Here is a 23495-nt window from a genome sequence, read left to right on the forward strand (position 1 = left end):
TATTGTTTCCACCACCCATCTCCTTCCACTTACAGCTGTATGACTGTAACTTTGTTGCTTGGATACTTACGATTTATATTGATATTGTTTCCTGATAGCTTATTTGTACCCTATGACTATCATTAAGTGTTGTACCTTATGATTCTTGATGAACATATCTTTTCTTTTATGTACATTGAGAGCATATGCACCAAGACAAATTCCTTATGTGTCCAATCACACTTGGCCAATAAAAAATTTTATTCTATTCTATTTCTATTTCTATTCTGAACAGGAGTATTGACCGAATCATATCTTATACAACTTATCATATTCAAATACACTTTACATAGTTTCAATTTCTGTCAAAATATTCTTTTCCCTACTTTTTTAATCTTACCTTAATACTTCTATACTTATATAAACAGGATCACCATCCGCCCTCAAATTTCTTAACATTATTTCAATTAGTTATCTTATCCATTGTTAATCATATATATTCTCTTTTAACTTTCATATTCTTTCTTCATCCTAATAAGTTTGAGCATACTTGGGGTTGCCCTTCTACCATTCCATCTCCCTTATTTTACAACAATCCTTCTTTTCCTTCTCCTCTCTTTTCCTTCTCTCCCTTCTTCTATCCTTTTCTACTTTCTTCTTTCCTCCTCTCCTACTCCTTCTCTACTTCCCCTTCCTTTCCCCCACTCCTCCTTCCTTCCTCCCTTCTCTCCAACTCTTGTTTCCCCTCCTTTCTTCCTCTCCTTTTCCGTTTCTTCTGTTCCTCTCTCTCCTACCTCTCTTCTCCCCTCCTTCTATCTTTCTACTCCTCTTTCCGTTCTCTCTCCATTGTTGTATTCATTTTCATTTCAATATTTTCCAAAATGGTATCTGAGAAACCTCAATTTTTTCTCCATTTATTGAATGTTTCTCAAAATCCCCATCACATTTTTTGATTAACAATGTATTTCATCTTATTCTGTTTTTACATTGAAACCTTTTAACTTAATTAACCTTCCACCTCTTATTTTCCTTAATTCCTAATTTCTTATTCTAACATCAATTAATTATTTTATTTCATCATTTACTAACATTTCAATTTTATATCTTAATTTCAGTTATTTTCATAATTAAACCAAACTACATTTCATATTACATCTGATCTGATCCATTTTACAATAAACAATATACTTCATCTTATTTGCTTCTTACATACAATTTCTACTATTAACACAGTTCCCTTAAATCAACTAATAAATGCTTTATTTCCCTTCATTCTTTCCATTATTCTTCCCCTTTTAACCATTTTCTTTTGGCCTCTCCAAAATTCCACTTCCAATTACCTAGTGGCGATAAAAGCAGCAAAATGTACTCATTGTGCTGCTCTTATTGCGTCATCAGATAATCGCCCGGCCGCCCTGTTTAGGGTGGCCCGCTCCCTGCTCCACCAAGAAGCGCGGGAGGACCCCTTGGAGGGAAGAGCCGAGGACTTTGTTCAATATCTGCATGATAAAATCACTCAGATTCGAGAAGGTCTGGGCTCCGACTGGGTAGGTCCAGTGAGGGTGACGGGGGCAGGTCTTGAGAATGTTATCTGGGACGAGTTTGATCCTGTGACCCCAGATGACGTGGACAGGATTCTGGGTAGACTGAATGCGACCACATGTTTGTTGGACCCGTGTCCCTCCTGGTTAGTACTGGCTTCCCGGGAGGTGACGTGAGGCTGGCTCCAGGGGATTATAAATGCTTCATTGGGTGAGGGTGCCTTCCCCGCCGCCTTGAAGGAGGCGGTGGTGAGGCCTCTCCTCAAGAAGCCTTCCCTGGACCCGGCAGTATTGGCTAATTATCGTCCAGTCTCCAACCTTCGCTTCATTGCGAAGGTTGTTGAGAGTGTGGTTGCATGATAGCTTCCCCAGTACCTGGATGAAACGTCGTATCTAGATCTGTTCCAGTCGGGTTTCAAGCCTGGGTACAGCACGGAAACGGCATTGGTCGCGTTGGTTGATGATCTCTGGAGGGCTCGGGACAGGGGTTGCTCCTCTGTCTTGGTCCTGTTAGATCTCTCAGCGGCTTTTGATACCATCGACCATGGTATCATGCTGCACCAGTTGGAAGAGTTGGGGGTGGGAGGCACCGTATTACAGTGGTTCTCCTCCTTTCTCTCCGACCGGTCGCAGTCTGTGTTGACAGGGGAGCAGAGGTCGACCCCGAGGCCCCTCATATGTGGGGTGCCGCAGGGATCGGTCCTCTCGCCCCTTTTGTTCAACATTTATGTAAAGCCGCTGGGCGAGATCATCCGTGGTTTTGGGGTGAAGTACCATCAGTACGCTGACGACACCCAGCTGTACATCTCCACCCCGGACCACCCCAACGATGCCCTTGAAGTGATGTCCCGGTGCCTGGAGGCTGTACGGATCTGGATGGGGAGGAACAGGCTCAGGCTCAACCCATCCAAGACTGTGGCTGTGGTTTCCGACGTCCTGATATAGTCAGCTGGTGCCATCGCTGACTATTGGGGGCGAATCATTGGCCCCCACGGAAAGGGCTCACAACTTGGGTGTCCTCCTGGATTCACGGCTGTCTCTAGAAGAGCACTTGACGGCCGTGACCGGGAGGATTTTTCATCAGGTTTGCCTGATCCGCCAGTTGCGTCCCTTTCTAGATCGGGACTCCCTACACACGGTCACTCATGCCCTTGTCACCTCTCGTCTGGACTATTGTAACGCTCTCTACATGGGGCTCCCCTTGAGGTGCACTCGGAGGCTCCAATTGGCGCAGAGTGCGGCCGCGTGGGTGGTTATGGGAGCAACGTGGAGCTCCCATGTAACACCTCTCCTGCGCGAGCTGCACTGGCTCCCGGTGGTCTTCCGAGTGCACTTCAAGGTTCTGTTACCACCTTTAAAGCGCTCCATGGCTTAGGACCTGGTTATCTACGGGACCGCCTGCTACCACCAATAGCCTCCCACCGGCCAATACGCTCCCATAGAGAGGAGCTCCTCCGGGTGCCGTCGGCCAAACAATGTCGACTGGCGGCCCCTAGGGGGAGAGCCTTCTCTGTGGGGGCACCTACGATCTGGAACGAGCTCCCCCCGGAGATACAGAGGATCCCGGATCTGCGCACCTTCCGTCGCACGCTTAAAACGTTTTTATTTCATCAAGCTGGCCTGGCCTAAATCTTCTCCCTTTTAAAATTTTTAAATTTAAATTTTAAACACTAATTTTAATTTGTTTAATTATGGGATATTTTTAAAATTTAGCCAAATTGTTTAATCTGTTTTAATCTATTTTAAATTTTGTATCTCTGTGTTTTATCTTTTGGCTGTTCACCGCCCTGAGTCCTTCGGGAGAAGGGCGGTATAGAAATTTAATAAAATAAAATAAATAAAATAAAATAGCTTCAGAGCGGTCATTTTAATGGCCGCCACCCCCTCCGCCAGTTCAGAGAGCTGCCTCCGACTCTTTGGGGCCTGTTCCTCTTGGTCATCCGAGGCACCTCTCCTTTGCCATTCCTCCAAGATGGTTCCAGTCCGAAGACCCCTCCCAACAGCGGTTTGTCTGGCTGGATTTCGCAAGGCTCATCAGAAGCAGCTATTTTCCAACCAGTCTCACCGCAATGCTTCTGGTTCCTCCAGGAGGAATATGTTTTTCAGGGGAGTTGGAGCTGAAATTTTAGAAAAATTGAAATAAATACATGAATGTATAAACTGCCTTCAAAATGACCATTGTTTTGAGACTTAATATAGGACATAAATAATGAACCCATTTAAAATAGAGAGTATTTTGTCTTGGTAACTTAATTGCCAGTTTCACTATATTATTTTGCTGTTTTCATGCCTATTCAGTATTGCAGTGACATATCATAATACAATTAGCTTATTTTAAATATATATTTTTAAATAATATATTAAATATTTAATATTAATATTTAGAATATTATTATAATATTATTAATATATTTATATAAATAATAGTGTGGTTTAACACCCTGACATTATCTTAAACTGGTAATTTTGTTCACATTGGGAACTTATGATATATCAATGTCTTCTGATTCAAGATTCTTCTGGATATGTGAAGGCTGACCAGAGGGACTGTATGTGTTAACTAATTGTTAATGTTATCTTATTGAGCTAATTTGCAATTGTTTAAATATAGCCATACATTTTCTGAAATATATGATATATTTCTGCATAATTTTGCTATGTAAATTAGTAAATTCCTTTTTACTTTTTAAAAACTTAAATAGTTCTTAGTTTAAAATTTTATACGGGAACCAATTTATCATTGCTTAGATTACATAAATTCTATGCATTGTGCATAGAATTTATGTATTCATGTAACCTATTTTTATGTATAACTTTGATACAAATTTAGTTATTACTGATCTAATCTTTTTTCTTTAGATGCTTAACCAGTATCCTAAACTAGCATATCCACCAGTGGCAGGTCCCAGCAGATTTCCTGCCCCACCTGAGAGCAGCAGGTGAGAAAGCCAATTGCTTTGCTTGCTTTGTTCCAAAATCAGCTTGCACTAGATACTAGATTTGCTTATTAATTGTATAATCGTGTATCCAGAAAGTTAGACATTGTGGAGTTACAGTACGTTATGTGGCTGAAATTTGTAATCTCCCAGCAGACAGTGAGAACTCTGTATATACTGGTACAAGAATTTTAGCTTATTCCTCCATCAAACCAATCATTTAATCCTTAAATTGGAAGAGTCCATTTAGCCATTGACATTTGATCCCCTCCTCCATGCAAGAATTCAGATTAAAGCATTTCTTGATAGATTGCTTTAGATCTATCTAGAATCTTAATCCATCTATTTAGATCAACGGTGTCAAATTTGATTTCATTGAGGGCTGCATTAGAATTGTGTTTGACCTCGGGGGGCCGGGGTGGGTATAGCCAGCTCGATGTCATTCGTGTCGGAGGTGCCTGTGGTGGCCCGAGAACTCTCCCAGTGATAACGGGCTCCTGAGCTTCATTTTCGGCTGCGATGGCTTCCTGCAACCCTCTGCCAGTGAAAACGGAGCTCGGAAGGGCCCTCCTGAGCTCTGTTTTCACTGGCAGAGGCAACACAGACCTGTCCTTTGCTGTTTCCAGGGTGGCCCTGCGGGCCAGATCTAAACACCCCATGGGCCAAATCCGGCCCCCGAGCCTTGAGTTTGACACCCCTGATTTAGATAAATCCAATCTCTGCTTAAACATGCTGTATGAAAATAATCCTGCCTAATATGATAATTTTCTCTCATTTGTTAACTAAATTGAGTACCATTTTCTAAGTTTTAAATTCAAATGTGTTGCATGTTTTCTCTTTTTCTAGAAACCCAAGAGGAAGGGGGCCTTCTTCACGGAACTCAGAAACTGTAGAACGTCCATCAATCCTAAGTGCTAATGAACTCAAAGAACTTGATAAGTTTGATAATTTAGATGCTGAAGCCGATGAGGGCTGGGCTGGTAAGCAATGTAGATCTTGATATACATTGAACTAAAATTGCATTCAGAAAAAAAGTATTCACCATGCTAATCTCCAATTTGTTATTTAGGAGCTCAAAGTGAAGTAGATTATACTGAACAGTTGAACTTCAGTGATGATGATGAACAGGGAAATAATCAGAAAGAACAGGAAAACAGGTAATAAACATATTGATACAGAAAATATAAAAATCATCTGCTAGTCTTTATGTTCTGTGTATAGTGTTTGCATCGGTTTGCTGATGTGATATAGTGCACAGGTATCTTACCTGGTGTAAATATCTGTTTAACTATAGAATTTACATTAGCTAAATAATGTTGAGTATGTCGTTGTTATCCATCTAGCCTGTTTCACATTTGAGAACTAGCATTGTATAATGATTAAGGAATTGAGCTAGCAGCAGAGAGATGTTCTTGTCCATCCTATGCTCTTTCAATGATTTTGGGACAATCATCTCAGATGTGGCAGAGAGAGCAATAGGTATGCGATCTTAAACTTCTGAATAAAAGGCAGGATATGTATATTTGTAATCTCTGCATGTTTCTCATTATGTTAATTTTGTTTTTCTGTGGCTGGTTGGTTCATGGTTCCATTTTCAGCTACCTTAAAAACTTGATTATATGCGGAAGTATTTCCATTTATATGTTTTATGCAGTAATGAATCTACTAAAGATGTAGACAAGAAAGATGTAGAAGAACCTAAATCATCTGTTCCTTTGCCATCAGTTGGATTAAAAGGAGCATATAGCAAAAGCAGTCAATTCGACCAGGTACGTGTTGTTGCTATCTCTTTAGAAGCATATTGTTCCTGAAGAACATTTTTTCTCTTCAGCTAAGCACATGTGCAAAATGTCTGAATGTGCACATTTTTTTCATGCTACAAGTGGCATTTATTGTTCCAAACAGAATTCTATTTATTAGTTTGAGAAAATTTTCAGTAAAAAAAATTCAGTCTCTCTTCCAGTAGCAATTAAATCTGATCTTTTTCCCATTGATCATTAAAGTTAACAGTAGCCTTTTATGATTAGGGCTATCTGCAATATATGTGTAATATATATTTATGAGTTAAGTTTAATTGCTTTGGCAAAGAGTTGTCTTCCATAAATTTGAAATATATTTCGATTGCACATTTTAGGCATAAGCAGAAGATATTTCTTTTTGGCATGACTTTTGATTAATGTTTGCTTGTTCTTGGCTTCGCTATTTAAAATCAGTTAGGTTTTATTGTTGTTTTAAATTCTGTTTGAAATGTATGTATGTATAATTTTATTATGTCCTATATATCAAAATATCAGCTTGAAAATAACAAATAATTTCATATGTTTAAAAACAAATAATTTTACATATTTAAATAGATAAATTGATATGTATTAGGGAAAGATTTCAATTTTTCTGCTTTTACACTCTTCCTCTAAGTAAAATTTAATTTGAAATGGTTAACTTTGTTCAGTTTTCATTTCATATGAATATCCACAAAGGTTTTTTTATTAAAATCTAATAGGGACGTGGAGTGTTACCAGCACAATCTTCAGTACTTGAGAGAAGTAATAGTTCTGGACTTCATGCAAAATCAATTCTTCAGGTATCATCAAAATGTTTGTTTAACAGAAATAATCCCTGATTCATATACACATATTCCTTTACCTGTCTTTTTTTTAATGCTGATAGCTTCTGTTGGAATAATTGTAAGAATTTGAATTTGCACATTTTTTCCTTTAAATGCCTTTGCTGAATTCATAGGTTGAACTCCAAAATGAATGTGTGGGATGTATTTGTATGTCATTTTTTTCTAATTGCACTATATTAGATGCAGCAAGTAATCTATCTATCTATCTATCTATCTATCTATCTATCTATCTATCTATCTATCTGATTTATATGACCGCAGATCGTAAGCAACTCTGGGTGGCTTACAACAACCATAAAACCAATAAATGAGATAGTAATAAGAACAAAACAATAAACAAAAATCCTGTGCCTTAATTATCCTCCTTGGGATGCTCCACTGCAGGCTCAGCTACTTCCATGCATTCTTACCCATATAATGCCAGCACATCAATAAAAAGCAAGGTGTTAATGGTTTTCCAAAAATACTAGAATGGGGTCCTGTTGAATTGCTGGCAGGAGGGGTTCCCCAAGGTAGAGGCAGCTGCAGACAAATCATGCTTCTGAGGTCCCACTACATGGCAAGATTTCAGGGAGGGAGATTACAGTTTAAAATACAAGGCTGCTATTCCTTAAATTTTAGATTTCAGTAAGCCTAAGGAATTAAACATTAATTCATGCACAAGTTCAAAATAATAAAAGTCTTGCAAACAAATACTTAATGTTTTGGAAGAAGGATTATTTTAAGCATCTTTTAACACTGAAAATGTCCTTAAATTGTATGTACATTTTGGGGATTAAGCGTTCTTAAATGTGTGTACATTTTGATTATTCTTTGGTGAAAATAGATCAAATTCCAGGATCTCCAGCAGTGTTTTTTCATTTATAATTGGCACTACTTATTTTTTTATTAAACCTGGCCCAAGATTATATGACAAATTATTTTGAGGTCTCTCTTCCAAAGAGAATTGAAGAGCCATTTTGCCCATGTATTTAGGCAAAGGAAATTTAATAGTACATCTTCGGTTTAGATATTTACTGGTTGGTTGGTTTTTTTCTTTTTTAGCATCCACTTCCAGATCGCATGGCAGGACCAGGAAGGCAAGGTTCCTTTCCTCCTAGGCCAGTACCAGATGATGATGAGATTTGGAAGCAGAGGCGAAGACAGCAGACAGAAATATCTGCATCAGTAGAACGAGCCCGCAAAAGGAGAGAAGAGGAGGAGCGAAGAATGGAGGAACAAAGAAAGGCTGCATGTGCTGAGAAATTAAAACGCTTAAATGAGAAATTTGGGTGTGTACCAAAGCCAACTCGAGAAGATCCATTGAAAGAAAAAGAAAATATCAGAGAAAAAGACGTTGAAAGGGAAAAGGAAACAACTATTGAAAAGGAAAAAGAAAAATTGATAGATGTGGAAATAAAAGAAAATGAAGAAAAAGGCAAAGAAGTAGAAAAGGAGAAAGAAAGAGAGGAGAAAGAAGAAGTGGAAGAGGAACTTAAAGTAGATGAGAAACCTAAAACTGAAATTTCTGAGCCTCAGGAGTCTGTCATTGCCCCAGTGATATTAGAGAAACAAGAAAAAGAAACCACCAGTGAGGAAGAAAGAGGTTTGTATCAATTCCTTTGTTAATGTAAAGTATAATTTTCATCCACATGCAGTATAGTTATACTTTAATTTTTAGCATTCCTTGTTTTCACTCAAGTAGAACTTTGGCAGTATTTCAGGGGATGGGCGCAAGATCTATACCTCAGATTGGAAGCAAGCAGTATTTTGTGAATACTAGAATCTCAGCGAGATTTAGATTTAAAAAATTTGGACATCTTGAAATAGGCATTGAGCATTTCGTAAGGAAGAACACATTTTCAAATATGTTTAAAATAGAAATCTTGCAAAATAATGCCTGGAAAGTCAACTACAGTATAATTTTGAAAATTCTTGGTACCCTAATAATCTGCAGAGTGCCCTTATGTTCCAGTATAGCTTTAATTGGAACATATGCAATGAACATTTTGAAATTGATTCTTGGGTTAAATACCAGCTTGCCTAATTTGAAATTTAAGCTACTCTGGTGACAACTTCTTATAAAACACTGAACTATATATTTTGTTTTGCTCATCATTTTATCAGTTAAATCATATCTAGCACTACTCTTCTGTCTTTCCCTTGGACAGACTGTCAACTTGTTTCCACTATACAAGAAACCGATCATAACGAAAAAGACACTTCACATGAAAATGAGCCTGATTCTGGAACTCAACCTCGTCCTGCTGTTTCTTCTGGCTATTCAAAGCAGTTTCAGAAGTCATTGCCACCACGATTTCAGAGGCAACAGGTAATGGATTTATCTTAAGCTTTATAGTACATATTCAATTTCCTTTATGGAGAAAAATAAGTAACTAAAGATTGCTTATAACTGTAGATTCCACTGAATAAGTAATAGCTTCCATGATCCAAATTTAATATAACAATTTTATGTTAATTGTTCTTTCTACATCTGTAGATTATATCTATGTACCATTTTTGCCTAGAATTTACATATTTTATATGTAAATGTAAAAATTGACTTTATGTTATTTATTCATCTATCCATCCATTGTCATAGTTAATGCTACCAAAGTTCCCACCATAATGAGAATTGGGAGTTTGGACACCAAGAACATTAAATAAATACTATTCTAAAACACGTGTAGATGAAAAGAATTAATATGAATTAAATATATAACATGTTTCTAAGAAAGAAATTGTATAGAGGAAAAGTTTATTGTATTTGCTTTTTTGTAGGAGCAAATGAAGCAGCAACAGTGGCAACAGCAGCAGCAAGGAGTTTTACCACAATCTACACCATCACAACCTTCTAGCAGTCCTGTTCCCCCACCACCACATAGACCATTGTACCAACCTGTTCAACCACACCCCCCACATTTGGCTTCTATGGGCTTTGATCCAAGGTGGCTCATGATGCAGTCTTACATGGATCCAAGAATGATGTCAGGAAGACCTACTATGGATATGCCACCCATGCATCCTGGTATAATTCTTACTGTGTGCTTTATACTTGTATGCTGAACTTTATTTTCTCATTTTTTCTGGGCGTAATTGTCTTTCTGCTGTAGATCATCATAAATGTTCTGAGATTAGGCATTTCAAAGGGTTATTTATTTCAAAGGAAGTATTTTGAAAGCTACAGTATATCATTATTAAAAACATTCCTCTAATGACATTATTTGAGGATAAATGAATAGCTATGATCTCTTCTGTGGTTGTGTCCCAACTGCAAAAATATCTTTCTACAGCAAAATATATTTATAAGATGTGTTTGTTTATACATTTTAAACAGTTTTTCAGTGCAGTTCGCAAGCACGTAAAAAATGCTTGTGTCTTATAGATAAAAGAAGGGTTTCTGTTACCCTTCTGATTTTGTAATAAAAGTAGTATTAACATTCATAACTTTGGGTTTTTTAGTCTGATCTGTTTGAAGGACTGACAGTTTTATATCTCCATATTAAAAGTCAGAAGAATCAGATGCCAATCCTAGCACTTATGCTTCTTAATTTGAATATCTCCATTTCAGGAATTATACCTCCTAAACCACTTCTGAGGAGGGATCAAATAGAGGGGACGGGAGCTGGTTCAGATTCTTTTGATCATGTTACTCGATCAGCGAGGGAACATGCCATACCACTGACAGAATCACGTATGATGTGGGGGTCAGAACCATATACTCACACAGATCCTCAACAGACTAGTACCTCTCCCAAAATCCTTGAAGAAACTGTTGATATAAGGTAAACTTCGGGTTTTTATGTATAATGTGGCTTCCTTCTCTACAATGCTTGCATTCAGGCATACCTCTAACTTTCAAGAATATAAAAGGATCAACGTATTTTTTTTCTAATCAGTGGTTTTTCTTAGATAAAAACCGTATTCTTCAGTACAATTGTCTCTTGGACAAATAACAGAAAAATGTAAATGTAATTCCAATTCCGTTAGAATTAACAGATGAATATTTGGCAATGAAAAAGCAGAGACATTGTCCTTCATTTTTATTATGGACTATTTTCTACTTAAAAAAAAAAGATTATCCACACATCTCCCTCATCATTATCTACTTTGACCTTGAATGTCAGCTATAAGGTATAAAAGACATCTATAAATAGCTATTAATATTGCTAAAATAGTTTGACAGTGAACTACCGTATTTTTCAGAGTATAAGATGCACCGGAGTATAAGACGCAGCATAGTTTTTGGGGAGGAAAATAGGGGGGGAAATCTGCCTACCAGGTATTCATCTGGCTAGTGTCCTTAGTCTGGTCAGCTTCAGCACATTAGTTCGCTGGTTTTGAGCGCGCACGTTCACTTTTTATCCCTTACTTGGGGATAAAAAACAGCTTCTAAAGCACAGCTGATCTTCAGAGAGAGAAGCAATGAGAAGAGCAAGTGCACTCACTAGCACCTCGTTAGGGCTGAAAAAAAGCTTCTAAAGCACAGCTGAGTGTTAAGGCTGAAAAAAAGCTTTGAAAAAGCTACATTCGGAGTACAAGACCACCCAGATTTTCAGCCTTTTTTGGGGGAGGGAGTGTGTTTTATACTCCGAAAAATAGTGAACTAAACTGTTACTGTATACAGGTGACTCATTTAGCGACCAGAGTTGGAACTGGCAACTCAGTCATTAAAGTGAATCTGCAACTATGTTTATGATCTTACTTCACCTTTGCTTTACAGACTTGCAAAGGTCCTCAGCATGAGAATTAGTTGTAAAGTTACTTTTTAGCACTGTTGTAACTGTGAATGATCACTAAATGAGGACTGCCTGCATACATATTTATATCTGTTTGTTTTAGTAGCTACAATATTTCAGTTTCTTCTGAATACATGCCCATTGGGATGCTTGTGAGATGTACTGTATGTTTAGATATAAGAGTATTCTAAATATTTAAAATCTGTTACAACCCCAAATAATATCTCCAAAACTAATTGGGTTACCAATAAGATACCTTCCAGGATACAAGAAATAACTCACATTTTAAACATGTTTTTTTAAAAATATTGTTTAGGATGATTGATAAGACTTCAGCTGAAAATGTGGCTTGTTTCCTCTAGGTCTGAAGAACTTTTGGACCAAGATCAAATAACAGTTCAAGCAGTATACTCAGGAGAAGAGGGTCAGTTAGACCCCCATATAAAGACAGACTTCTTCAAAAAATCTGAGGATGTGAACATACAGACTTCAAGCAGTTCTTTAGAAAATGCACAGCCTCATCAATCTGATACATGTCCATCGGCAATAAGTTTTGAAGTAACTGCAGGAAATGTTTCAGAAAGCTCCAAAGAACAACAGGTGCCTCTAGAAGAGAATAATTCTTCTCTGAAGAAAAGCATTTCTCATGGATCAACTCATTCTTTGAAATCAGAAGAACCAGTGGGCAATACACAGGCAAATGTTCCCAAAATAAACAACAGACACACTGAAACAAAAGAACCACTGCTGGAAAGAATAGACAACAAGCAAAAAAAGGAGGGCTTTACAAGTAGTAGGTTGTTAGAGGGATCAAAACCTGAAAAGCCCTTTAAACCTAAATCTGAAACTAGATGGGGTCCAAGGCCAGGGTATGGTAGAAGAGAGGAAGGTAGTGACAGACCAATGAGAAGATCTGGTCCCATTAAAAAGCCTATTCTTCGTGATATGAAAGAAGAGCGTGAACAAAGAGAGGAACGTGAACAGAAGAAAGAACGGGAGGGAGAAAGACTGACAAATGAGAGAATCAATAAACTTGAGAAAAGGGATCAGCCTCAGATGCTAATTTCCAGATTAGAACCGGAGAAAGCCACTACAGATGATAAGAAAACATTGCAAAACACATCACAAGCTGCAGAGTGTACAGACAACCCCGTAGAACCTATAATTACACCTACTGTTCAGCAGCCTGTCATTGTACAACAGGCAGCAGTAGTACTTCCTGTATCTCAGCCGCCAGCTACAATCCAAACACTTCCACCTTCAGTTCCACAGCCAAACACTCCACAAACTGCAGTTGAGGCTCCATCACTTAGTGTACAAGAGTTATCAGTTCAACATCCTGCAAATGTGAAGGAAGAAAAGCAGCCAGAAAAAATAATTAACAAAGAACAAACTGTAGAAAGACCGGGAATTGAAACCAGACCAGTAAAAAGGGAGCCTGGAGTACCTCCCAGAACATACTGGAAAGAAAATAGGGACTGGTTTCCAGACCAAGGATACAGAGGAAGAGGACGTGGAGAATATTACTCTAGGGGACGCAGCTATAGAGGTTCTTATGGAGGCAGGGGTCGAGGTGGAAGAGGTCACAACAGAGATTATCCACATTACCGAGATACTAAACCTAGAGTAGAACATGTTGCTTCTGGTCCTCTTAGGCAGAGAGAGGAGAGTGAAACCCGTAGTGAGAGCTCTGATTTTGAAGTTGTTCCAAAACGGCGAAGACAAAGAGGCTCAGAAACTGACTCTGACAGTGAAGTACATGAAAGTGCAAGTGATACTCTTCTGTCAGACAAAGACAGCTTAAGCAAAGGCAAACACCCAAAGAGAGAAGAAAGGGCAGATGTTAAAAAACCTTCAAAAGCCCTGCTATCTTTCAAACCTGAAAATAACATTCGAGGGGACCATAGAATTGTTGATAAAACATATGTAAGAGAAGATGAAAATAAGACCAAACCAGGTTTTCTTCCTAAAGGAGAACCTTCTAGACGTGGCAGAGGGGGGATGTTTAGACGTGGTGGAAGAGATCCAGTTGGTCGCCCACCTAGACCATCTATTCTTAGGAGACCAGGATACAGAGAGAATCAGTGGAATCCAAGACAAACAGAAATCTCCAAGGCTGAAGATGGAGAACCACAACGAAGACATGAGCATTATGGCCCTATACAGTTGGATAAAAGACCTCCTGCAAAGTTTGAGAGGAAATTTGATCCTGTAAGGGAACGACCACGAAGGCAAAGGCCTGCACGACCTCCCAGACAAGACAAGCCACCACGCTTTAGGCGATTAAAAGAAAGAGAGGCGGCATCAAAAATAATTGAAGTCACAACTAGTTCATCATCGAGTGTGGCAGTGAGTAATGCTGTTAATGAGCAGCCAAGCACTACTTTGGAGGTTTCAGGAAGTAAGACACCTGACTTGTCCAATCAGAACTCTTCAGACCAGGCAAATGAAGAGTGGGAAACTGCTTCAGAAAGTAGTGATTTCAACGAGAGACGCGAGAGGGATGAAAAAAAATTAGCAGACATCACAGCACAGGGAGCTGTTAAGGCAGGAGAAAACACACTAATTCCTAAAAGAGAAATAGCTAAGAGAAGTTTTTCCAGTCAGAGACCTGGGATTGATCGGCAGAATCGCCGTGGCAATAATGGCCCATCCAAATCTGGACGAAACTTTTCAGGGCCAAGAAATGAAAGGAGAAGCGGCCCTCCAATAAGACCTGGAAAAAGGGGGTAAGTATTTTTCCTAGAAAAACATAATGTAGAAGGCTTCAAATAAAAGCCAATTCTGTTATTTTATTTTGCTGGAATTTTAAATTTAGAATTAGAATTCTTTATTGGCCAAGTGTGATTAGACACACAAGGAATTTTTCTCCGGTGCATAAACTTTCAGTGTACATACAACAATAGTGATAGATCATTATCATAGTCATTGTAAAAATACATTCATTATAAAACATTAGATACAACACGTAGTGATAGTCATGGATACTAAATAAGCAATCAACATAAATCATACTAGGATACTAAGTAAACAATATATATTGTAAGATACAAGCAAGAGTTATAAGATAAGGAGATAGGTAATAGGGAAGATGAGAATAATGATGGTAATACTGCCTTTCTAGATAGTTTGACAGTTGTGGGGATTAATTGTTTAGCAGAGTGATGGCATGGAGGGAAGAACTGTCCTTGTGTCTAGTTGTTCTGACGTGCAGTGCCCTACAGTGTCGTTTTGAGGGTAAAAGTTGAAACAGTTTATGTCCAGGATGTGAGGGGTCTAGATATTTTCACAGCTCTCTTTCTGGCTCGTGCATTATATAGGTCCTCAGTGGAAAGCAGATTGGTAGCAATTGTTTTTTCTGCAGTTCTAATTATCCATTGAAGTCTGTATTTGTCTTGACTGGTTGCAGTGCCAAATCAGACAGTTATAGAGGTGCAGATGACAGACTCAGTAATTCCTCTGTAGAACTGGATCAGCAGCTCCTTGGGCAGTTTGAGCTTTCTGACTTGGCGCAGGAAGAACATTCTTTGTTGTGCTTTTTTGATGACAAATTTGATGTTAGATGTCCATTTTAAGTCTTGAGATATTATAGAACCTAGATTTAATTAAATGATTTTAATTTTAAATTATTTTTAAAAATAGTATGTTAATGCTTCAGATTTTTATTCATAGGTGTTTCAGAACATGTAGGAGCATGAATGCAGCCCTTGACTGTAACTCATTTTGTAGCCACATCTGTTTCCCAGGTTGCGTGGTTGCAATGGAATTCTCAACACAGCAGGTGCACAACCTTGTGGACAGATATTGCCGGGTCTGTTTAATGAGTTGTAGACATGCAGTGTTCACATTCCAAAGCTTCTAACTCTTTAAAAAAAACAACATTAATCCAAACTTGTACAGCTCTGAAAGTTACTTCCATTTAAAAGATAGGTATAGGGAAATTGTTATAGGACAGGGGTTTCAAATCCGCGGCCCACAGGCCAGATGTGTCATGTTCTGGTCACACCTACTCCCGGTTTAGCGAAGGGGGGAAAGTCGTGATACGTCACATGACAACGTGACTCTGTGAGTTTGACATCCCTGTTACAGGGCATATTTCTAGGAGGGAGGGGAAATTGATGAGAGAAGAGATACATTTACTGCAGTTAAAGCCAGCATCAAAAGTGGTCAGAATAATTCCTTCTCTCTCAGTTTCTTTTCTTATAGTTTCTTGGAAGTTGACAGCTGAGAATGCCTGATAATATTTGATCACTTGCATAGTTAGTTCTTAACTGATTATCATAATGGAGCCTGCCTATTAAAATCAGAAGTCATAATGGCCATTATGTGAAGCAACCACGTGATTATCTCACTTATGACCGTCCATTTTTCTCTACCTGATGAGTGCAGGGGCCCTGGGAGACCTAACACAGACCCTGCCCTGGACTCCCAAGACCTCGCCTGCTCCCTGAGGTATCCCTTGCTCCACTTTCTGCCCCTTGAGGTCCCCACGGGCCTAGCCCTGTTTCCTATCCCACTGGGCCGCACAACTTCCTCTTTACCACATGTCACTCATCTAACACTTACCTTTCAAAGATCTCCAGGGCTCACATTAAGGAAGCAGAACAGGCTGCACAATTCCTGGGCCACATAGCACGATCTCAGAAGTAGCTGCCATTTTCAGATTACCCACAATTCAGTACAACTATCCAAACAACAGTGGCTGCTTCCAGGATCACACCAGGCAGCTCAGGAATAAAGAGCCAGCTCTGTTTCACTAACATGGAAAGTCTTGCTGACAGATTCCTCTTTGGAACAGATAGAAGTGTTTACATTTCATGCTATCATCACTTGAATTGCAGCCATAAGAAAAAATTGGCTCAGGATAAAAGAGGCAACCTGATATTTTAAATCAGACTTATATAAGCCTTCTCAGAATCTATAAACTTTCAGGCTGAGTACATTGCTTCAAAAAAAAACCCTCTTTTTTTTTTTTAGAAGACGGTTTTTCTGTCTATGCACTTTTTGTGTACCTTCATTTTGTCACATTTAGAGACAATTACCAAATAATAGAACCAAAGAACCCCCTTGGTTAACTTTACCTTACTTTCCACTTCAATAAGGAACAGAAATTACTTTCCAAAAATTAAGAGTTTTGGACAAAACCAAAACAGACATTTTGACCTTAGAGACCCATTTCACCTGGAAGTATGTTGGAATAAATTAATAGGAATATGCTTGGTTTTTTATTTGGTTTTTTTAAAGCACTGCCATTTAATTTCTGCCTTAATAAGGGGGTTTTTCCTCAATTTTGGTAAAACTGGTTACATAAATCTTTTCTGCATTTTTATCAAAAGACAAATTTCCTATATGAAACTGCTTTGTTTTTTCTATCAGATAATTGTAATGATTTGTCAGAAAGCACTGACTTGAAATATTTTTTTAAAGTGAAAGATTGTGCTAACCAAATTCAGTATTTAATCATTGTTGTTCTGTATATTTTAATCTACAATCAGTATATTTTGTGATCCATAGAATGGTTAAGGCACTGCAGCATATCTTAATTGTGTTCATGTGTTGTAAACATGTATGAAAGACTTGAGTTTATACTATAGCTATAATTCTAAACAGAACTAATTCAATTCAAAACATGTTAGACAGGAAAATAAATATTTTCGTTTACGTGCTTTTTCCCCTTTTTATGTTGTTGCTACTCCTGTTTGGATTAATTGTACAGTAGAACCTCTGGTCACGACCATAATTCATTACATAACCTTGGTTGCAACCTGATTTGGTCGTGACCCAAAACAACAGGAAATTTAGTGCTTACCAAAAAAAATGGCGCGGAAGGGAAAATTGGCCATGGCCATGTTTGATCACCACCGAGTATGGGTTTGTAACCACAGATTCAAAAATTTTGTGAATTTTTTGGCCGGAAACCCAATTTGGTCGTGGTCAGAAGCATTCGTGACCAGAGATTCTACTGTACACACAACATTTTTGAATTGGGGGGAAAAAAGCACAAATGTTAATTTAAAAAAGTAAAATTTGTTGTCAAAATAAGGACAGATACTTCTCTATAGTTGGAAGTCCATTACATTCCTCCTTCCTTCTCCAATCCAAAATCCTGGGCATGTGTTGAAAGAAACTTTCTGCATTTGTCAAGAAAGGACAAAATAGCTTTACTGTAGTACAAGTAGTCGACCACTTACAATGACAATTGGACTTGGAATTTTGGTCATCGAGCAAAGCAGTCATTATGTGAGATTCCATGTGACCACTTCATGCAATGACTGTAATCCCAACTCTCCCAGTTTTGGTCATTAAGTGATAATGGAGGTTGTTAAGCAGAACATTTGGGTAGAGGGCCCGGACCTCCTGGACTTGGTGAGGTGGGAGAGAAATCCCTCGGTATGCTAGAGGAACAGACCTCAGATCTAATGAAAATGCTAGCAAATGCCATTGTTCTTGGAGGCTCAAAATCTGTGTTCGCTAGCATTTTCGCTAGATTTGAGGTCTGTTTTTCTTGTCATCAATAGGCTTTCCTGTTCCTGTATGGAGAGGAGGAGAAATCCTTTGGCATACTGGGGACATACCTCAAATCCAGCATCTCCTGTGCTTGCAACCTTCCCTGCTGTCTTCCCCATTGACTTTCTGGGAAAGCTGGCAGAGAAGATTGCAAATGGTGGCCACATGATCGCAATGTGGTCATGTAATGGAGGAGGTGCAACATTTTACAGTGGCCCAAAGCACCCATTCTGAGGCTGTCATGACTGCATTAAACAACCATAAGTTGAGGACTACCTAAATTCCACATAAAATGAGGCATGTGGAATTAAAATATGGACAATGTTCCATAACGTGCTAAATGCCATTATTTCTTCCATTGCTATGCTTTTACTAATTATTTATAATTACTAAATTAATTGGTCCTATTTCTTGTACAGACCATTTGAAGAACAGATACCTGTTGTGATTAGCACTGAATCAGTAAGCAGCAATTTGTATCAGGAGGAAAACGGTAACAGTGCTGCTGTGCCAAAAGGTTCCAAAGATAGCAACAACAAGAAGCGGGAAGAATCCAAGTCTGGCCCAAAGAAACCCAAAGAGAAAGTGGATGCAATCTCTCAGTTTGACCTTAATAACTATGCAAGTATGTACTTGGAAAATCTCTGTAAGATACTTAAGATTCATAAATGCTCCATTCCTGGAGATTTTCAGGAAAAGATTGGATAGCTATTTATCCACAATCATGAGGATTCTTGCACTGAGCAAGGGTTGGGCTAGAAGACTTCCAAGGTACCTTCCAACTCTATGATTGTATATAATACTTTCTTCATGAAACATTGAGTGGAATAATGGTGTGTGTGTGGGGGGGGTCCTTTCCCCTGAATAAACTAAACTTATGATAATGACTGTTGCTTTAAACTGGTACCTAGTTATAGGTCTAATTAAAATTTGGACTTCCTTTATAGGCGTTGTCATTATTGATGATCATCCTGAAGTGACAGTGATTGAAGATTCCCAATCCAGCTTGAGCAATGATGGTTTTACTGAAGTAGTGTCAAAAAAACAGCAAAAACGTTTGCAAGATGAAGAACGTAGAAAAAAAGAAGAACAAACAGTGCAGGTTTGAAATAATGCATAGCATTACTTTTTCCTTGTAGAAAGAAGTATTCATTTGAATTATATCTAGTTACTCAGATAGTTTCAATTACACTCTGCACTTTCTTTAGTCCCTGCAAAAGAATTCTGATTTATTCCATTTCGTGATGTCCTGTTCGGATTGGAATCTTACAGGATAAGTTGATCTTATGTTGTAAACTATTTACATAATTAATACATTTGATCACTTTCTACCCCCTCACCACATATTGGGTATTCTGTGGCTCTTCAGATGTTGCTGAACTACAACTGTTTGCATATATCTTGCTGTGATTCATATTCCTTGGATTGACCAGGAGTTGAAATTGAGAAATATCTGGAGTAAATGGTACCTAGGCATCCTTATTCACAGAACATTCTACTTGAAATTAATGGCAACATTTCCCGGAACATTTTTCCTTGCAGGCCAAAAGAATTACCATACTGGATTCAGTTGTGGGGTTGACTAGTTCAATATTCTGTTAAATGATCAACATGGTGTCTTTTAAATTGTTTATTAATTTGTATGCAGCTCTTCAGTCCAGATTATTCATCATTATCTGATTGATAGTTGATAAAATGGCCATAGGGAAAAATCTTATAGTTGTAGGAAGGAATCTATCAGTCTGCTTGTGCTGTATAAATTCATTTAATCATTTTTTTAATCATCAGTCAAACATATATTCTCTGAGTATATGGATGTCATTTGGAAAACATAGTTTGCCTTTTAAGCATTTCAGTTTCATCTTTCCCTAGTGGATCATCTCTCAACAGTATTTTCTTTCTCAGGTTTGGACCAAAAAGAATTCAAATGAAAAAGGAAGATGCACAAATTCTAAGCTACCACCCAGGTTTGCCAAAAAGCAACAACAGGCGACTGCAGCGGCAGCAGCAGCTGCTGCTGCTGCGGCTGCTGCTCAACAAGGTCAGGCTCAACCACAAGTCCCATTGCAAGGTGTGTCTCAGATTCCAAGTCCACAAACTTCAGTTCAGGCACAAACACCAGCAACTTGTGCAGTGAACATCTGTACAGACTATGCAGGAACAAGCAAAACTCTGCAGAATGCACCTGCCCATAATGCTGTAGGAACTGAATTTTGGGATAATAAAGTACCCCCTACAAGCGTCCTCAATGACATCTCTAAAAAATGTAAGCAGAGATCTTTTTTTCCATCTAGTTACATATACAAGAAAAGAAAAATGTGTACTTTAAAGTGTTGAATTAACTTCTCTCCCTGAGTTTTTCAGTTTCTCTTGACATGAAATGTTCAGCCCCTCATATGATATTGTTATGAGTAAAAATTAGATCTTAAAACTGCAGAGTTCAGCCACACACTCTTAAAATCTGTATCATTGTTCCTTTTTTTTCTCTGACTCTTCCAAATATTATAATTTTTCTATCTATCATTTGAACTTTGAAAATGTGAATATTGCCCAAATTATAATGGGAACTGCTTTACTACTTTCACGTGCTGTGTTCCTCCACTTTTTCCTGGATCAATTCCAGAATTGAATTCTATCAATTTTCTTCTTCAGTTGTACATTATAGTAAGTGATTTGTTGTTTTCCAAATGTCCTGAACTTAACTTTATGGGAGGTATCTTTAAACCACTTTTCAGAACTTTTGCTAATATGTTTTCCTTTCAAAAATTCTGATTCACTTTATTCTTTGAACTTTTAGTGGGGCCTATTAGTCCTCCACAGCCACCTTCTGTCAGTGCATGGAATAAGCCTTTGACATCATTTGGATCAGCTACTTCACCAGAGGTATGGTAATAGATAGTTTGAATTTTGATTTAAAACTTGCCGTGCATATATATTTAAATAGAAAAACCTGTATCTAAGCCATATATTATAAGCTGCATTGTTGGTCATGTTTCAGTTTTAAAAAGCGGTGTGTTGCAGCCACTTTGTAATGGAATGATTTGTTACAAATTTGCTATAATGGAGATACCTCCACTTACAACAAATTGGACATCTAGAGTTTGCTACAGTTTTGCTTTTTCTCTCTCTCTAGATACAGCAAATCATTTGGAGAGAGATAGGCACAGACAGATCCAGGCAGATATAGCCATATAGAAAGTGATAGATACACAAAGTAGAAAACAGAAGGCAGTGTTTAAATCTTTAAAAGGGATTATCGAACACAGTTCTATTGACATCAATAGGGAAAAAACTCCCCCTTACTGACAAATAGCTGGAAATGTGTGGAAAACACTCCCAGATATCTTTAAAAACAATCTCAGCCATTTTTTAGCAAAGGATCTCACATTCAAATCAAAGGAACTGATATGCTGAAAGGGTAAAAGCTTTCTCCCTGACAAAGAATCGGAAATCTCTGCTGAGAATGCGATGTCATTTGCCTCTTGCTTTTTTTTCTGGGATGCTTTTGTTCTTCATAATTAATGAATAGTGATTAGAGTTACTGTTTCATTCACTTGTATAAAGGAAAAGTGACACAAAAGGTGCCTGAAAGCATCTTTTCTCTGAATTAGTGGTTTATGTTAAGATCTGATGTATGCAGATTCATCTTGTTTCATTTTTTAATTTTAATTTTAAATACATAATTCAATTAGCTAGTTTTGTTACTGTATAATCTTTCATAATACATTAGGAATGTACTAACACAGGGAGTCAGTCCTCCTACTTCCAACCATTCGTTTAGCAACTATTCAAAGTTACAGTGGCACTGAAAAAACTGAAATATGACCAGTTTTCACACTTATTGCAACATCCTTATGGTCTTGTGTTCAAAATTTGGATGCTTGGCAATCGGCATGTATTTATGACAGTTGCAGTATCCCAAAGTCATGTGATCACCTTTTGCTACCTTCTGACAAGCAAAGTCAATGCTTGTCATAAGTCAAATTCTTTTAACAATCATTAGTAACTCAACAACTGCAGGGATTCACTTAACTGTGAGCCTTGGTAGTACAGTGGTCTAAAGCACCCTGTTATTAAGACCAGCTGCCTGCAATTACTTGAGGTTCGAATCTCGCCAGGCTCAAGGTTGACTCAGCCTTCCAGCCTTTCTAAGGTAGGTAAATTGAGGACCCAGTTGTGGGGGCAATAAGCTGACTTTGTATAAATATACAAAAGGATGAAGGCTATTGCTTAGCGCATTGTAAGCCGCCCTGAGTCTCCGGAGAAGGGCGGCATATAAATCAAATTAAAAAAAAAAAAAAACTGTCGAAAGAAAGGTTGTACTATGGGACAAAATTCACTGTCTTGCTTAGCAACAGAAATTTTAGTAGTTGTAAGTTGAAGACTATCTGTAATTGATAGTATCAATTAATACAGTGCTCAGTGTTTCTTTTTAACAGTCTATTTTCTAACCTATTTTTAAATAATCTAGAATGCCCATGTATAAGCAAAGTCTGATTAAGTGCAGATAGTGCAGATAGTCCTCAGCTTATGACCACAGTGGAGATCAAATTTTCCGTTGCTAAGCAAGAAGTTGTTAAATGAGGCATGCCCCCTTTTATGACTGTTTTGCTATGGTTGTTAAGTGAATCATTACAGTTGCTAAGTGAATCGCAATCATTAAGCAAATCTGGCTTCTCCCATTGACTGACTTTGCTCCTCAGAAGCTCCCTAGAATGGGATTGCAAATGACAGTCCCAAGACCCCAGGAAGCTGCAACCATCGGAAAAACATGCCAGTTGCCAAGCACTCATAACTTGATCCCATGACTGTGGAGATGCTGCAACAGTCATAAGTGTAAGAAATGGTCATAAGTCGCTTTGTTTTTTTTAGTGCTTCTTGTAATTTTGGTCTTTAAACGAACAGTTGTAAGTCAAGGACTACCTGTATTAAAGACTCAAACTCCCCTTTAATACTTTTTTTTAAGAAGATGTGCTTCAAACCTACTGTTTACAACTTGTTTTGGACAGGTGACATTGCTGTAAAAAAATATCTGCATCCAAGAGAGTAAATGCTGTCTTATATTGGTTTACCTATTCTTTTCCACAAGGGGTTTACCTAACTTTTTGAATGAACAACTAGAAAATTATAATACTTTAACTTGAACTATTTTTAAACCATTAGTTTCATATTTAAGCCAATTTGAAAA

General features: G+C 38.0%; 1 protein-coding gene across 6 annotated transcripts in view; it reads left to right on the forward strand.

The window, feature by feature from the left end:
- The window catches only part of PRRC2C (proline rich coiled-coil 2C), a 92091-nt gene that overhangs the window by 33239 nt on the left and 35357 nt on the right, over positions 1 to 23495 (forward strand). For all 6 annotated transcript variants that reach the window (XM_070940904.1, XM_070940907.1, XM_070940905.1 and 3 more), the window contains exons 7-20: positions 4380 to 4459; positions 5303 to 5436; positions 5526 to 5613; positions 6111 to 6225; positions 6957 to 7037; positions 8127 to 8667; positions 9233 to 9393; positions 9843 to 10089; positions 10633 to 10846; positions 12163 to 14529; positions 18727 to 18932; positions 19255 to 19409; positions 20213 to 20573; positions 21105 to 21190. In XM_070940904.1, the coding sequence (XP_070797005.1) occupies positions 4380 to 4459; positions 5303 to 5436; positions 5526 to 5613; positions 6111 to 6225; positions 6957 to 7037; positions 8127 to 8667; positions 9233 to 9393; positions 9843 to 10089; positions 10633 to 10846; positions 12163 to 14529; positions 18727 to 18932; positions 19255 to 19409; positions 20213 to 20573; positions 21105 to 21190 (4836 nt within the window). The remainder of the gene's footprint in view (positions 1 to 4379; positions 4460 to 5302; positions 5437 to 5525; positions 5614 to 6110; positions 6226 to 6956; positions 7038 to 8126; positions 8668 to 9232; positions 9394 to 9842; positions 10090 to 10632; positions 10847 to 12162; positions 14530 to 18726; positions 18933 to 19254; positions 19410 to 20212; positions 20574 to 21104; positions 21191 to 23495) is intronic.

Source organism: Pituophis catenifer, unplaced genomic scaffold (genome assembly GCF_029215685.1).
Source record: "Pituophis catenifer annectens isolate HBS135680 unplaced genomic scaffold, rPitCat1.0.hap2 SCAF_3, whole genome shotgun sequence".
Classification (NCBI taxonomy): domain Eukaryota; kingdom Metazoa; phylum Chordata; class Lepidosauria; order Squamata; family Colubridae; genus Pituophis; species Pituophis catenifer.